This window comes from Bubalus kerabau, chromosome 4 (assembly GCF_029407905.1).
Source record: "Bubalus kerabau isolate K-KA32 ecotype Philippines breed swamp buffalo chromosome 4, PCC_UOA_SB_1v2, whole genome shotgun sequence".
In the NCBI taxonomy this organism is placed as follows: Eukaryota; Metazoa; Chordata; class Mammalia; order Artiodactyla; family Bovidae; genus Bubalus; species Bubalus kerabau.
Genome location: NC_073627.1, coordinates 128,548,147 through 128,562,453, shown reverse-complemented (window position 1 = coordinate 128,562,453; position 14,307 = coordinate 128,548,147). Strand labels below are relative to the sequence as shown.

The 14,307-nt window shown below is 53.2% G+C and overlaps 1 protein-coding gene across 1 annotated transcript in view; it reads left to right on the top strand.

Moving 5' to 3' along the window:
- The window catches only part of SHB (SH2 domain containing adaptor protein B), a 139,115-nt gene extending 125,607 nt beyond the window's left edge, over positions 1–13,508 (top strand). The window contains exon 6 of the mRNA XM_055578585.1: positions 9,750–13,508. Coding sequence (XP_055434560.1) covers positions 9,750–9,933 — 184 coding nt within the window. The 3' untranslated portion in view covers positions 9,934–13,508. The remainder of the gene's footprint in view (positions 1–9,749) is intronic.
- Positions 13,509–14,307: the final 799 nt, after the last annotated feature.

Here is a 14,307-nt window from a genome sequence, read left to right as displayed (position 1 = left end):
TTTGTTGTGTATCAAGGCAGAAATCAATTTCATTAGGGAGCAAAGAGCCAGCGATTTAATTTTGAGAGAACGCTCTACCCTGTGGACAGAGGTTGTCAAGAAGCTGCCAGAATGGATGCCCAACATGAGAGGACTCACCCTCCAGAGCCCAAATTACGAAGGGCTGACAGTGACCTTTCAAAATTACATTTGCAAACCTTCCAAGTGTGGCTACAGCCAGTGGGCATTTGCTTCTTTGTGTTCTTGGGCTGGTACCCTTTTTGGTTTGGGTCAAGAGGTGCATGTTGTCTGACCCACTAACACTCTAAAGCCAATGAGATCCTGTCTTTTGGGATCAGGAGGAGGAGGAAGACAGAGTGGACTCTGGAGGTCAGTAGACCGCAGAAGGAAGTTCAGCGAAGGCTTGGGGTGTGCATGTGGTGGTTGAATCATGTCCAGACAGCGGGACTAACGGCCAAGTGGGATAGACCCACGGGCGACACTGTCCAGTTGCAGCCCCAGCATGTGAGAGATTGTGAGCAACAGGGGGGACCAGAATGGGAAAGGATAGGAGCTTCTGCCCTCTGAGGACAGCTGGAGAGAGGAGCAGCCTCAGGTCTGTACCTGCTCTTCACCCCGCTCTTCAGGCGAGCCTTCCCAGGGCAGGTGGAGCAGCTGTGGCCTGCAGGGCTGTGCTAAGTCACAATTCAGCTCAGAACGTAGAAGGACTTTCTCATGGGGAGAGCCATCAAAGGTTGAAAAAGGTTGTCCCTGTAAGGAGTGAGCTAGCCCAGCGCTGTGGGTGAGCAAAAAGAAAATGCTGGATGTGAGATGTGAATGTGGACTTTGCATCACCAGATAAGGACTAGAATGGTGGTTCTCAAACTTGAATGTGCATCAGAATCTCTTGAAGAGCGTGTTAAAGGCTGATTCTAGTTCCAGAGAAGCCCAGGAAGCCACAGGCTTAGCAAAATCCCTGGGGACCTTGATGTAGGCATTCCGGGGCACATTTGAAGAAACTCTGTGTTTGAGAAACCTGCACTTCTCTTCAGCCCTGGAACTCTTGGGGCATCTGCAGTGAAGGTCAATCGTTTTGTTTAATATCTGAAGTCATTCTTTCCTGATTGCATGGTGTGAGCATCTTCTATGTGCTAAGTTTCAAAGGTTTAGAAGTTTGTGGGACCTCAGTGATCACCTCAGCCTCTCCCTTTGTTGTGTAGATGGGAAAACCAAGGCCCAAGAGGGCGAGAACCAGGGGTGGGACCAGGTCTCGACTTCCTGCTCAGGGCTCTTTTCCCTTGCTTTCAGTGAGGTTAGGGAATGTCATAAAGATCTCCCCATTTCACAGATGAAGAGACTGTGGCCCAGATCCCCAAGGCTTATTGGGAGCTTTTCCACTGAAAACCACCGATCACTGTCTCTCACATGATTTGCAAAAGGCTTTTGGCCAGGGCCACTTTGGCTTAGAGTCAAGTGTGTGCCTTTGAAATTCCAGGGAGAAAGAATGGATCCTCAGCTTAGAGGCAGGGCTGCTGAGCAAATAGATCTGTTTTAGTCTGCAGTTTTTAAAGACCCTTCTGGATTTTCCTTCTTTACTTGTTTTTGTTTTTTTTAAGTAAAACTGTCAGTTGGATCAGATGCTTTGTGGGCAAGTCCCCTTCTTTGCTGTGCTAATGAATCAGTTGCTCAGTTAGCGAGGAAAGCCCCACCAGGAAAGGAGTTGGGTCCGTAGGATAATGAGGGTAAGCACCGCGCTTTAAGGACGAAGGTGAGAACTGGGGTGTAGGTGGATTGCTGTCTCTCCCCCTCCCTGCATGCCCGCCTCCACCCTGCACCTTGTACAGCATCACTGGCTTCTCAGAGCACACAGAGGCTACGGGCAGTGCCCTATGGCTGATGGCACAAGGTGGGGGTTATTTTGGGTTCACTGGAGAATGGGAGCAAACCTCCACCCCTTTCTGGGTCTCATGTCATCTCTAAAATAAATCAGGGAAAGACATGGCCTCAAAAGCCTCTGCTTGGTGTCTGGTGTCCATCAGAAACGTTGACTGCAAAGCAATACCAACAGTACTGCCTTAGACCAGGATTTTTTAAGGAGAGAAGGCTCTTTCCTCATCATTCCCATTCTGTTTTCACGTGGACCCCGGTGTGTAACAATGAGCTTTTGAGAGTGTTGAGAAATACCACTCGATGTTTGGGAAAATTTATCTCAGGGATGTAAACACCATGCCCATTGTCATCTGATGACAGAGCTGGGGCCAGAACCCAGACCTCCCACTTCAGCCAGGCAGGCTGCCCTGCTGGAGGAGGTGGGCCTGTCGCCAACACGGCCACGAACGGCAGACCAGGCAGAGCGGGGACACACTTAGTGCTCAGCCCGGGCAGCACCTTCTACGAGGGCTCCTGCAGTGTGTGGGTGCAAACGAAGCCATGCCCCACCCAGCTGGGACCTCAGGACAGTCCTTACGCGTGGGCAGTGAAAGCTCCAGTGAGGAAACTGAGGATCAGAGAGGCACAGCTCAGAAGTGGCAGTCTGGGAGATTCTCAGACCTGGGAGACTCAGTCCAGGTCTGGGTCCCTCTGGACCTGCAGGCAGTGATCCCTTTGCCGTCGTCTGACCTTCCTCACCCCGGAGTGCTCCCCTCATCTCCCTCTCCTCATCACCTGGCTCGGCCTCAGGTTTCCAGCTCCCCTTTTGCCTATGAAAACCACTGTGCCCTCCAAGTCTTCTCCGCAGCAGCTAGTGCTTGCCTCAACAACTGCCTTTGTCCAGCACCTGCCCGACCCCTGTTCTGGACCCGCCTTCAGGTGCTTCATGTTCCCCCTGCACCTGCTGGTTGGAGTGACAGGGGGTTGGGGGGGCTTGGTCCTTGCAAACAGCCTGGAGCCTCTGCATCCCTTTGGCAAATTCTGTGCCACGTCTTCAGCCCTTGAATGAGGAGCCGGACAACTAACCTTTATCAGGTGTTCTTGCTTCCTTCACAGACACATTCTTGCTTCTGCCTCACATCTATTCTTGTTAGTCCCACTTCACACATGAAGGATTTGAGGCACTGGTGACCCGTGAGTGGCCGCTGTTGAAGTTTGGGCTGGGTTACTCTATGCTGTGGCTCTGTCCTCTGCAGCATGCTTGACCTCCACCTAGAGATGCCAGCGGCTCCCCTGTCTCCAGACATTGTCAAGTGTCCCCAGGAAGGAGGTAAACTTGCCCCACTGATAATCAGTGCCCCAAGGAGAGTATGGGTAGGGAGGGGCTTGTCCTGTAGAAGGAGACACCCCAGGCCTGAATGCTTTCTGTCCATCCCATTGGCACAGATGCTAAAAAGCCTGCTTTTGCCGCTGTGTCGTCCCCAGGCCGGGGATCTGGCTATCCCTGTGTGAGTATGCCAGTCCTGCTGGCAGTGCTGGCGCAGCTCCCACGCCCCTGTGGCGTCTCGCACTGGCTTGAGAACTTCAGCGCTGGAGGAGCCCCCTCTACCTTTTCCAGACAAGCATGCTGAGGCCCAGGGAGAGGGGACCTGCCCAGCCAATGACATAAGTGGGATCAGAGTTTGGACCCAGGCATCTGACTTCAGTCCAGCCATCACCATCAACCCCATGTGCTTCAAACACAAAAGGGTCTTCGTATTCCTAGGAAAGTCCTCTTTCCTCTTCCTAAAGCTCTGAAACATTTCACATGTCACCCTTCGCTCTGCATGCACATCTCCCCTTGTAGTTTTCGTGTGCTCTTGCTGAAGCCTATGTAGGGACACCGACCAGTGGAATTACAAAAGTCATCAAGCATCATTACCCTCCCAGTCACACACCTCCAGCGATGGGAGGCTCACTTCCTCAGCTGTCTGGATCATTGCAATCCTCCTGTCTGACACTTTGTTAGTCTACTCCTGAGAAAATTGCCCCCGATGGGTTCGTTCTGACCCACCTGCTGCATTTTGTGGCACAAAACAACCCTTGCTGCAAAAGGCATCGGCCAGCTCTCCTTCCCCCTGCTGCTGCTGCTAAGTCGCTTCAGTCGTGTCCAACTCTGTGCAACACCATAGACGGCAGCCCACCAGGCTCCCCCGTCCCTGGGATTCTCCAGGCAAGAATACTGGAGTGGGTTGCCATTTCCTTCTCCGATGCATGAAAGTGAAAAGTGAAAGTGAAGTCGCTCAGTCGTGTCCGACTCTTAGCGACCCCATGGACTGCAGCCCACCAGACTTCTCCGTCCATGGGATTTTCCAGGCGAGAATACTGGAGTGGGGTGCCATTGCCTTCTCCGCTGCTTCCCCCTGGAGGTGGCTTTTCATCGTGATTTACTGAAGATCTCACCCTGAGCCGCCAACATAGAGCTTGAGAAATGCCTGGGCTTCTTGGGGAGGCTAGTCGCTACCAATGCATTTATTGAAAGTCTGATTATTTGGTTGTAAATCAAGTCATTTGGCTCAGCGGTGTTCACATTTAGATGTTTGTGCTCTATAACTTGGTGCATGTGTCTTTGGCTTGTCCCCATGAAGGTGATTTCAGAAGGCGTGTGACCTTGTAAACCCCTTCCCCCAGCTCCCTCGACCCCTAGAACGTCTCAGCTAGAAGGGGCCTTCATGCCCCCCACCCATGCATGGCACAGCTGGAGAACCCCACCACATGGCTGTAAGGACTCAGAAAGCCCTGGTGTCCTCTCCCTGCGATTCAGGCAGATTGCTTCTCCCTCTGGCCCTTGGGGTTCTTGCAGATAATGTCAGCCCTCCCAGCTTCTTTGTGAAGCCACAGGTTGGTCCAGTCACCAACCAAGGGCAGCAGTGGCAATCACGTTGCACACATTTGCTCTGCCAGGCTCCCAGGCCCCAAGAGGGAAGTTCAAAGCTTGTGCAGGGTCAGCCTGCACGGGCAAAGTCCTCAGGAGATGTCACTCCAGTGCCTTTCCCCTGAAGGCCCCCATCACTGGAGGTCTGGGTGGTTTCTCCCACAGCAGTTCCTTGGAGCATGCTTCTCTGCAGACACTCACGAGTGTTTCTGGAGAGGCTTGCTCAGAGGTGTGATGAGGAGGAAAAACGTCTTCTCTGTAGACATCTCCCTGGAGGTCAGAGAGCAGATGTGCTGAATCAGAGCCATCTGCTTGTGGAGGCAGCATTGCCACAGGAAGTACCTGTCGTGTGAGCCCCAAGGTGCCCATGGAGGCACACAGCCTCCTTCAGCCTTGGTTTCCCCATCTGTCAACAACGGTAGTTACACCAAGCAAAGTGTCAGCCTTGCTGCAGGCTTAAATGAGATAGCCGGTAGCAGCAGCTCGGTGCACGGTGGGGTTGAGCCTTTATTCTGCAGGGTCCCAAGGACAGCCCTGGATGGTCTTGAGCTGAGGGACAATGTGCTGGAGCATCTCTGTGAAGAGAGCAGCTCCCCAACTACCTTTCAAAAGAGGTAGACCTGAGATCACACCTCTGAGCATGGATTCCTGTAACCAGGTCCTACACACTAATCCCAAAGGACAATTTCCTCGACTTCTCCCACATAAATATTATATCAAGTATTTTTTAAGTCATTTCATCATGAAAAGAAGCGATTTAACATAACTATTACCCAAGATTCTTCATGAAATATGCATCAAGCAATTAGGTCTAAAAGCGTGAGGTGAGGCCTCGCACCCTGCTCGGGCCAGCAGCTGCGGGCTGAGTGATGTTTTATTAAAGCCCATGATTATGAGACGAGGTGGGGCCTGTTATTAGGCCTGACGCGCCAGGCACGTTTGATAATCCCGGTTACAAGGAGGTGCTTTTTGTGATGGTAATGAGCGATCTGAACACCCTGACAGCCCCAGCATCCCCAGCCTCCACCAGCCTTACAAGACTCATTAGACAGGTCACCCGCTGGAGACACCCCTAATTGTGACTTAGCTCTCGCAGAATGTCCTATCAAAGGAGACAGGACTGACGCAGGAGCTTGGCAGGAGGTGGCAGCCTGTCTGAGCTCCCCGGGGACCCATGCTTTCTCAGAAGCCATGACAGGGAGGTGGCCAGGCCTGGAACCCGGCCCTGGATGCATGGTCCCTAGGCTACTTCTTGCTCCTAAAGCCCCACACATCCCTGTGCATGCTGGGTATCCGATGTACCCTCCATTCTCCAAAAATTTTAATCTTGTGCTGGATTTCCTCCTCTGAGTTGGCAGTTATTAAAATCATCCCTGGCAGCTGTTTTTAAATCTTCAGCTGTCGTTAGGTGGCATCTCACTCGTAGGGACCTTGTGACCGATCAGGATATATCACTGCAGCACACCTGGGTGTGTGTTGACAAGGCTCTGCCCATCATTTGTGTTAAGTTGGGATTTGACAGATTGTCTCAGAAAGAAAGCCCCGCTCACCTCTCGGGGCCCACCAACTCTATGATGGTCCCTCCGTGGCTGGGGACTCCACCGGTCAGGACACACCATCCCTGGTCCCCAGGATGGCTATTTACTGCCAGCCCCTGTGCTGCTCTCATCCACTGTTACCGGCAGGGTGGGTGCCATGGGAACTGAGGCTGGCAGTCAAGAAGTCACCTGCTCAGAGTCTGATGTCTCTCACCCGCCCCCCGGCTGGCCTCATGGGGAGTGTTGGGGGCTAGGTTGGGCCCTCTCTTGGAGCTCACGGCGCTGAGGTCAGGAGCATGGGTTCTGGGAAGGGCCCCCAGGGAGGGAAGCAACAGCAGCTGATGGCTACGTGACCCCCAGTCAGCTACCTCCTGTCTGGAGCTTCAGTGCTGAGCACATGGCCTGGCTCACAGGAAGTGCCCAGGAAATATCAGCCCGGAGAGCCATCCAGGCCAGCGCCCTGTGAGGGTGGGACTGGCGGCCAAGAGCAGCAGTGTAGGGGGCATGAGGCTGACTTGATCCCTTCCTACAGGAAGCCCTCACCTCATGGGCAGCAGATTATGCTCATAGACGTGGAATCTAGGACCTTAAGTCTAGAAGCGCCCTCAGAGGCCATGCAGTTAGCCTTCCCATGGGTCCAGTGTGGGTAGAGACAGAGCCCAGTAGGGCCCAAGGAGAGCCTGAGATCCAGAGAACCAGAGGGTGCAGTGCATGAGCCCAAGGGGAAGGGCCGTTCCTGCAAGAACTCCAGCCTGAGGGCCAGCTCGTGGGCCTTTCTCCCTCTGCGGGGGATAGTCAGGCCCTGGATTCCAGGGTCACAGGCCTGAGTTCTCTGCCTTGAGCTCTGAACTTTGTGACCGCCCACCCCCTCAGCATAGCCCAGCTCAGGGTTATAAACCAGTATGTACTGAAATACCAGCATCAGAGGAAAAACCAGTGGCCTGGAGAGTCAGGAAGGACTGCAGGGAGGTCCCAGTGCCTGCCCATGTCTGTTGAGATGGAGACATCAGTGTGGAGTTCCTAGTATGTGGTGACCTTGAGAGCCTTCGATCTGGGAACAGAGGAGCTTCAGCTTCCTTCTCTGGCTCTGTCCTGTTGCCAGCATCCCTGCCCACTTCCCTCACTGAATGTTTTCACAACAACTGGTGTGAAAATATCCTGTTAACCCATATGAGTTATTTTCTTTAACCTCCTTAGATACTAAATCAGTTCCCCTAGCGACCTCATACCCACAATGCCATGAAAGCTTTGGCGTTCAGGCCAGCTCACAGCTAGTTGTTGAGATCTAACACATCCTGTGCTTTGCAGCACCAGCTGTAAAGCCCAAAATATCACCCAGGCAGAGGGCATGACATGTCTGAGGCCACACCCACCCACCCAGGTCACTCACCTCTGCTCCAGCCCTGTTGCCCCCATACCCACCCACCCCTTCTCCAGGTAAAACTGAGCACGTGGCCTCCAAGACTACAAGGCTTCTTAACTGTCCCCAGTTTTATTAGCCATACAATTTCGGCCCTGAATTCAAGCAGTTACAGACTCTTCTAGGCCAGCACAGATTTGCCGTCTCTCCACGGAGGTGGGTAGCAGGTAGCTGAGTCTTGGGCTCAGAGGGAGTTGCTCGTATTTTAAAGCGTGCACCGGCTTAAGCAAGTGCGCCTCCTGCTTCTCAGATGAGGCAATTCTCCAGTGAAATGACCCTTCACTGAGGAGCAAAGCTTGCCACGGGCTCTGTAATTAGAACATTGTCAGCCTTAAAAAATCTTGATTTAGATTTCAGTTCTTTACAGGAATTATTCTCTCTTGAAACATAATTGCTCTCCGAACGATTTCCTTTAAGCTGAGGGTGACATCTCTAAATACATTATTATGAGCAGATGTATTACTCAGTGCCTGCACTTCATTAAGCATTTGCTCTGCCCATTTGAAAATGGTCCTGGAGTCCAAATTGATGCATTAATAGAGCAGGCACCAGTAAGGGAGGAGAACCCAGTCCTGGATGGAAGAGATGTGGGAGCAGCTGAAACGAGAACCAAAGCTCAGAAGGGCTGGAGGCTGCACACCTGTGTCCACACAGCGCTCTCGGCCTCGCCTGGGATGGGCTTGGTCTCCTGGAAGCCGGCCCCTAGGGCTGCTCACAAAGGATGGGCTCTGGAGAAGGCGCAGGAGGTCAGAGCCCCAGCTTTCTCACTAAGTGACACAGTAAATTTGGACTGTGTTTTGGAAACCAGGCACCCACAGGTGTGGTGGCTAGGCCAGGCTTGGAGCTGAGTGAGCAGAGAAAGGGCAGTCTGAGCAAAGGTGGGTTGACTGGGGGTTAGTGACCCGATGTGGTCAGAGTCCTCAGTGGGAGGTGGGAGAAGTCCACTTGGGCCAGGCGGAAGCGGCGCCCCACCCAGCATGCATGTCACAGGCTCAGGGCTCTGCTTTGATCTCCGAGGAACCCACCCACTGCCCGTTTCAGCAGATGCCAAGCACGGTGGGCACAGAGCCTGCACCCTGCTCTGGAGCTCCCAAGGGAATCGAGAAGATGGATAAGTAATTACAGTTCAGGAAGGCAAGTGCTGATGGAGGCATTATATCCTCGGTGCAGTTGGAGGAAGGAAAGCGCTCTGCCAGTGGGAACTTGGAAGACTTCCTGGCGGAGGAGACATTCAGGCTGGGCCTTGGAGGAGGCAGGCAGGGTTTACTGAGCAGAGAGAGGAAGAACCAAGAGGAGACTGCCAGTGTTGGGGCAAAGCTGGGGAGCACACGTTCTCCCCACATTCCATTGGCTACAACTAGTCACATGACAGCAGTGGGTGCAAGGGAGGCTGGGAAATGTAGTCTCAGGCTGGGCAGCCCCTTCCTGCTGACAGTTCCCTATTACTGAAGGGAGAGCATGTTTTTTGGAAACAATTCACCTGTCATCCTGCCACACTGTAAACTGGGGGTGCTAACGCTGCCCTGCCCACTTGTCAGGGCATTGGGGATTTAAGCACTGTGCCTGCCAGGCAAGGCTTAAATTCTCTGCACAGTAATAGGGAGAGGAGCCAAGTTTGGGGGTTTGCTTGTTTTCCTGAGGAAGTCCCTCAAATCTTCTGAGTTTTGACGACTCTCCTGCAGCCGTGTCTGCTGCTAGGATTGAGGGGCTCTCGGGTGAGGCCACATTTCAGCTGGGCCTGGGCCCCATTCCTGGCTGGGAGGGGGGCAGCTCAGGGCTGTTTCTTGTCTGTCCCAGGCAGCAAGGAGTCTTCCACACCTCAACAGGAGGTTGGCCAGAGGGAGAGCTCTCTCGGGTAATCAGTGTGAATTCATGACAAACTGGTTCGGAGCAGAAGCGAGAGGCTCTCGGGGAACTGCTCTCCTGAGGGACCCTCGGCCCTCCCACCCCCTCCCTCCTCCCGAGCAGCGTGGCGACCTCGGCCTTCCTCATTCTGCGGATCCTAACAACCTCTGCGCTTTGTTCACAGGAGCAACCAGGGCTTCATGCACATGAAACTGGCCAAAACCAAAGAGAAATACGTCCTGGGTCAGAACAGCCCCCCGTTCGACAGTGTCCCAGAGGTCATCCACTACTACACCACCAGGAAGCTGCCCATCAAAGGCGCCGAGCACTTGTCCCTCCTCTACCCCGTGGCTGTGCGGACCCTGTGAGCCCCGCCCCGCCGAGCCGGGGCGCAGACGTGGAGCCGGTGGCCCCCGGCCGCTGTTGCCAGCCGTGTCCAGTTTGTGTCGTGTGTATGGTACTAGCACACCACTGCATGTCTTAGAATGCTGTCGCCACTCGCGGGGGGCTGGAGAAGGCCTGGATACAGACTGAAGGACAGCCAGTGCGCCACCCCAGCCCCCACCCCCCAACCCCCTCCTCGAGTTTCTGTGAATTAAAATATTTGCAAATCCAAAGAGATGCCTTCCAGGATGAACAAAGGAGAGCAGCTCCGAGGGGCGGGGGCGGCAGCTCCCGGGTCGCGGCTCTTTGTTCTCCAGCCGTCAGGAATTCACACCTGTGTACCGGGCCGCAATTTTTCCCACCGGGGCCCCCCTGGTGCTGGGAGCCGAGTGCTGGTGTTTTAAGAGCCCAGAAGGCCCCGGAGTCCCACCTTCCTTCGGGTGTGTGCGTGTCAGTGTGTGTGTGTGTGTGTGTGTGTGTGTGAGAGAGCATATTGGTGGAAGAACACGACCACACACAGATGTAAGCCCACTAATCCACTTCTAGTCACTCAGTGTAATCATTAGGAGATCTCCAAGGGATCATTGTGCAGTCAAAAAAGGATTCAATTATTTATGAATAGGGTGTGTAAATAAAATAGTCATTTAATATATATTCTTATCCCTTTTTTTTTTTTAATATATTGCAGTGAGGGGGGCAAGTCCTTACCTGCGAGTTTCGTTCCCAGAGCAAGGTGCAACTCCTCTGGGCACATGGGAAGGAGGCAGAGCCCCCAGCTCAGGGCAGAGGGGTTTTCTTTGCCCCCTTGAGAGTCACCCTACAAGAAGGGGCATTCAGGCTCCAGCAGTGGTAGCCTCAAATGTTGACCCAGGATCCACGCTCCCTCTTCTGCATACAGCCACCCTGTGATGGCAAGTCTGTGTTAACCCCGCAGGTGCACAGCACCCAGGGGTCTATAAAGTGCTCTCACCATTAACTGGGGTCAGTGCTGCCCCATGAGCACTCACATGTGGGGAAAGGGAAGCTCAGAGAAGGAGAGTGATTTGTCCAAGTTCACACAGTCCACAAGCAGAGGAAACTCTTGAGCCAGTTCTTTGTCTCTTGCTGTCACCTTGCTCCTGGAGGAAGGCAAATCCTGACCTCTCGGGGGACATGGAGCCCTCTTGGTCATCTGCACTACCTCCACACAGATAGGAACACCTGCACCCACACCCACACTCCACCGCCATCTTGCCCCTGCCCTTCACAGGAGCTGGATCCTTCTCGACAGCAGACACTCAGTTACTCTTAACTTTCCTTTTCCTCCAACCCACCCACCCCCATACCACAGTTAAATGCAATGGAAGAAACAAAAGAAGCTCATGGAATAGCATGAAAGGCATGGCTTTCACCTACTGAAGGAGGTATGAGGGGTCCAGATACATCACGAGTTTCAGCACTTTCACCAAACCCATGTCATCCTGCCTGCCAGTGGGCTAAGAGGAATGGAAGTCTGGTCACCATCGTCCCCAGTAGGAGGGGGCTGAATTCAGCTTGAACATCACCAGCCCTGCCAGGCCTTTGAGATGCTCCCGACTCACTGTTCAGATAGGAGATGGAGGCCTCATGAGAGGAGAGGACTTGCCCTGGCTGCCCGTTAAGCCAGTGCAAAGCAGGACTAGAAGCCAGCCGTGTCCCTTTAGGTGTCTGGTGGATTTTAGCAGGCTATGGCTAAAGCTGTTCCCTTCGCATCTGCTTCCTGCCCAGTTCAGCCAATCAGGTCAGTCTCCTGAGTCCTTGTCTCAGTCCAGGCAGCCCCAGCCCCTCCCATCCATGAATCTCACAGGTCCATCCACCTCATGGTTGCCTCATTGCCTGTGACCTGGGCCTAGTCTCCAACACCTCAATGCTGACCTTTCCTTTGCTGTTTCCAAAACATCCTTTGAGGCTACAGTACCTAAAGTGATTCACGCTTTCCTCTTTTTTTTTTTTTTCCTAGTGAGTGAGAAAATGAGTGAAGTGTTGGCACTTGTCCAAACAGAGGTGCCAAAGGAGAGTGGATCCCTAGGACCCAGTTAGAGATTGGAGACAGGGGAGGTAGCCCGCAGAGTAGGCCGTTGGGATGAACCTCACAGTAGCCCTTCCTCCACCAGCAAATCCAGATTTCCTACAGGGCCCTTCCTCAGAACCACAGGTCAGGTAGTACAGGAGCCCACAACCATTCTCACTGAACAGACTTCTCCTCAGAAAAGGCTCTGCCCCATGGTCTGAGGGAAAACAAGGCTGCTTCACCCTCTGTTCTTGCCTTTACTCTTTTAAGGGATTCCTGGGCCCTGCCTCCATCTTCCTGAAGTTTCCCTGGGAGGCCCAACCTCCAGCTCCCCTTGGGGACTGAGGTCGGCAGAGGAGCCAGTTTACAGGATGGGAGCCACTAAAAGGAATTTTTTTCCTTAATTTTATGAACCTCTCCCTCTTCTTCCTCTAATTGTGACCATTTCCTCTGGCGGCGTGTATTCATGTTTTCTTGGACATCTAACAATTGAAACAGCTTTTCCCTTTCAGAAACACTCACATTCAGGTTATTGGCGTTGGTTTGGGTTTTGTTTTGGCTTTTTTATTTTTTTCATCTGCTGCCAATTAATGAGGGGGAAAATGAGCTGGATTTCTTAGAGGGAAAAAAAAGCTCCCTGCCACACAATATCCCGCCTCAGCATTTTGTCTCAGAGCACAGCCTCCAACCCCTAACAGGCTGCGTTGCTCAGAGCCACAGGACTGTTGGGGTTTTTTTCCCCTTTTCTTTCCCTCCATTGCTGGCTTCATTATTGACCATAATGCCCCAACCACTTCAGCAGTAATGTCCTTGAGCACCAAGGAGTCAAGGCCTTTTGGGCAGCCCCTCCAGAACAAGATGGCGGCCCAGAAAGAAAGGAGGCTTTGTGGGGAGAGAGGGCCCACCTGCCTGTCAGGAGACAGGCTCACAGAGCAGCGCTTCCAAAGAAAGAGGTGAAAAGGCCCCTCTTCCGAAGGCTGGACCAATCCCAGCTGAGCTGTGCCTCCCCTCCCAGAGCGGCTCTGGTGGGCAGGCAGAGGGCCATCTTGATGTAACTTCCAGCAGGGGCCTGGGAATCAACAGGTGGAGCCCTTGGTGGATGCTCTGCTTCTGCAGTCACAGGCCCAGGAGATTGCCTTTTTAAGATTCAGAACACCGAGCTCTGATCAGCTCTCCAATACACGCTCAGGGCAGCAGCTGATGTCACTTGATCAAGGGCCCAGCAGGGACAGCCAGCCAGGCTTACCATGTGCTCTCACAGACCCCAAGGACAGTGCCTGCAGAAACGGGCAGACAGGGCAGGCTGGCGATTAGAGTTGGCCCACTGATGCCCGTGAAGGGTCCTGGCGGGATCAGATGGTCATCCAGCAAGCTGCCACGTCTTTTACCTTCCACCAGCGATTACTGACAGAGACAAATGGGGCAAGTTGTCCAGTGGAACGAGCACAACCCAGAGCCCAGATGCAGGAGAACCTTCCAGAACCCCACAAAGACCCTCTCAGGCACCCCCTGGGCATGGACAGCCCCCAGTCTCTCCCCTTCTCCTCGGGGCTGTTGTGTCACTGCCAGGAGCCTTGTGACCACCACCTCCTGCTGAAAGTGTCCTGTAAAGATCTAATTCTGTGTGATGAACTGTATGATAATGTATATTTAATGTGAAGCTTTTAATATACACGTGTTTTGTTTAAACTGGACCTCACTGAGCCTGCATGTTTTCTTTCTTTCAAATACAAACGTGTGCCAGGGGTCTAGTTTGATTGCCTTCTTCTTGCCGAAGTTGAAGTTCTGCCATCATTCCCCAAAGATGGATCGTTATGGAAAAAAAGGAAACTTCCTGCTTCGTAATTAGGAGGAAGCTAGAGCCCTAAAGAGCTCGTTAACTGAAAACAAATTAATTTGTTCAGCAAACATGTGTTGAGTCCTTGAGCCTAGTGGCTACAGAGGAGAACAGAGTCCAAACCCTGCCCTCAGGAAGTTTCCAGTGTGGAGGTAAACAGGCAACTCCACGTGATGCAATAGAGGCGGGCCGGGGGTGGGGGCAGATGAGGGGGGATTGAGTCTGTTTGCAGCAGTCAGGAAAAGTTGTGCCTTGGAGGATGAGTCAGGAGCCTGAAAGCCTGGTACTCCCAGCAGAGGTAACAGGTGGGGGGTCACGGTGTAGCACAGCCTGCAGAGTAGGAGATGGCAAGGTCTCTGGGCCTCTGAGGGCTTCATCCCGTGGAAGCAAGGAGAGGGGCGTTCATCGCTTGTGGCAGGAAACCATTCTTGGTTTTCCTGAAGACTGGGAGGTGCTGGCCTGTTGAGGCCTTACCTGGTGACTCGGGCAGTA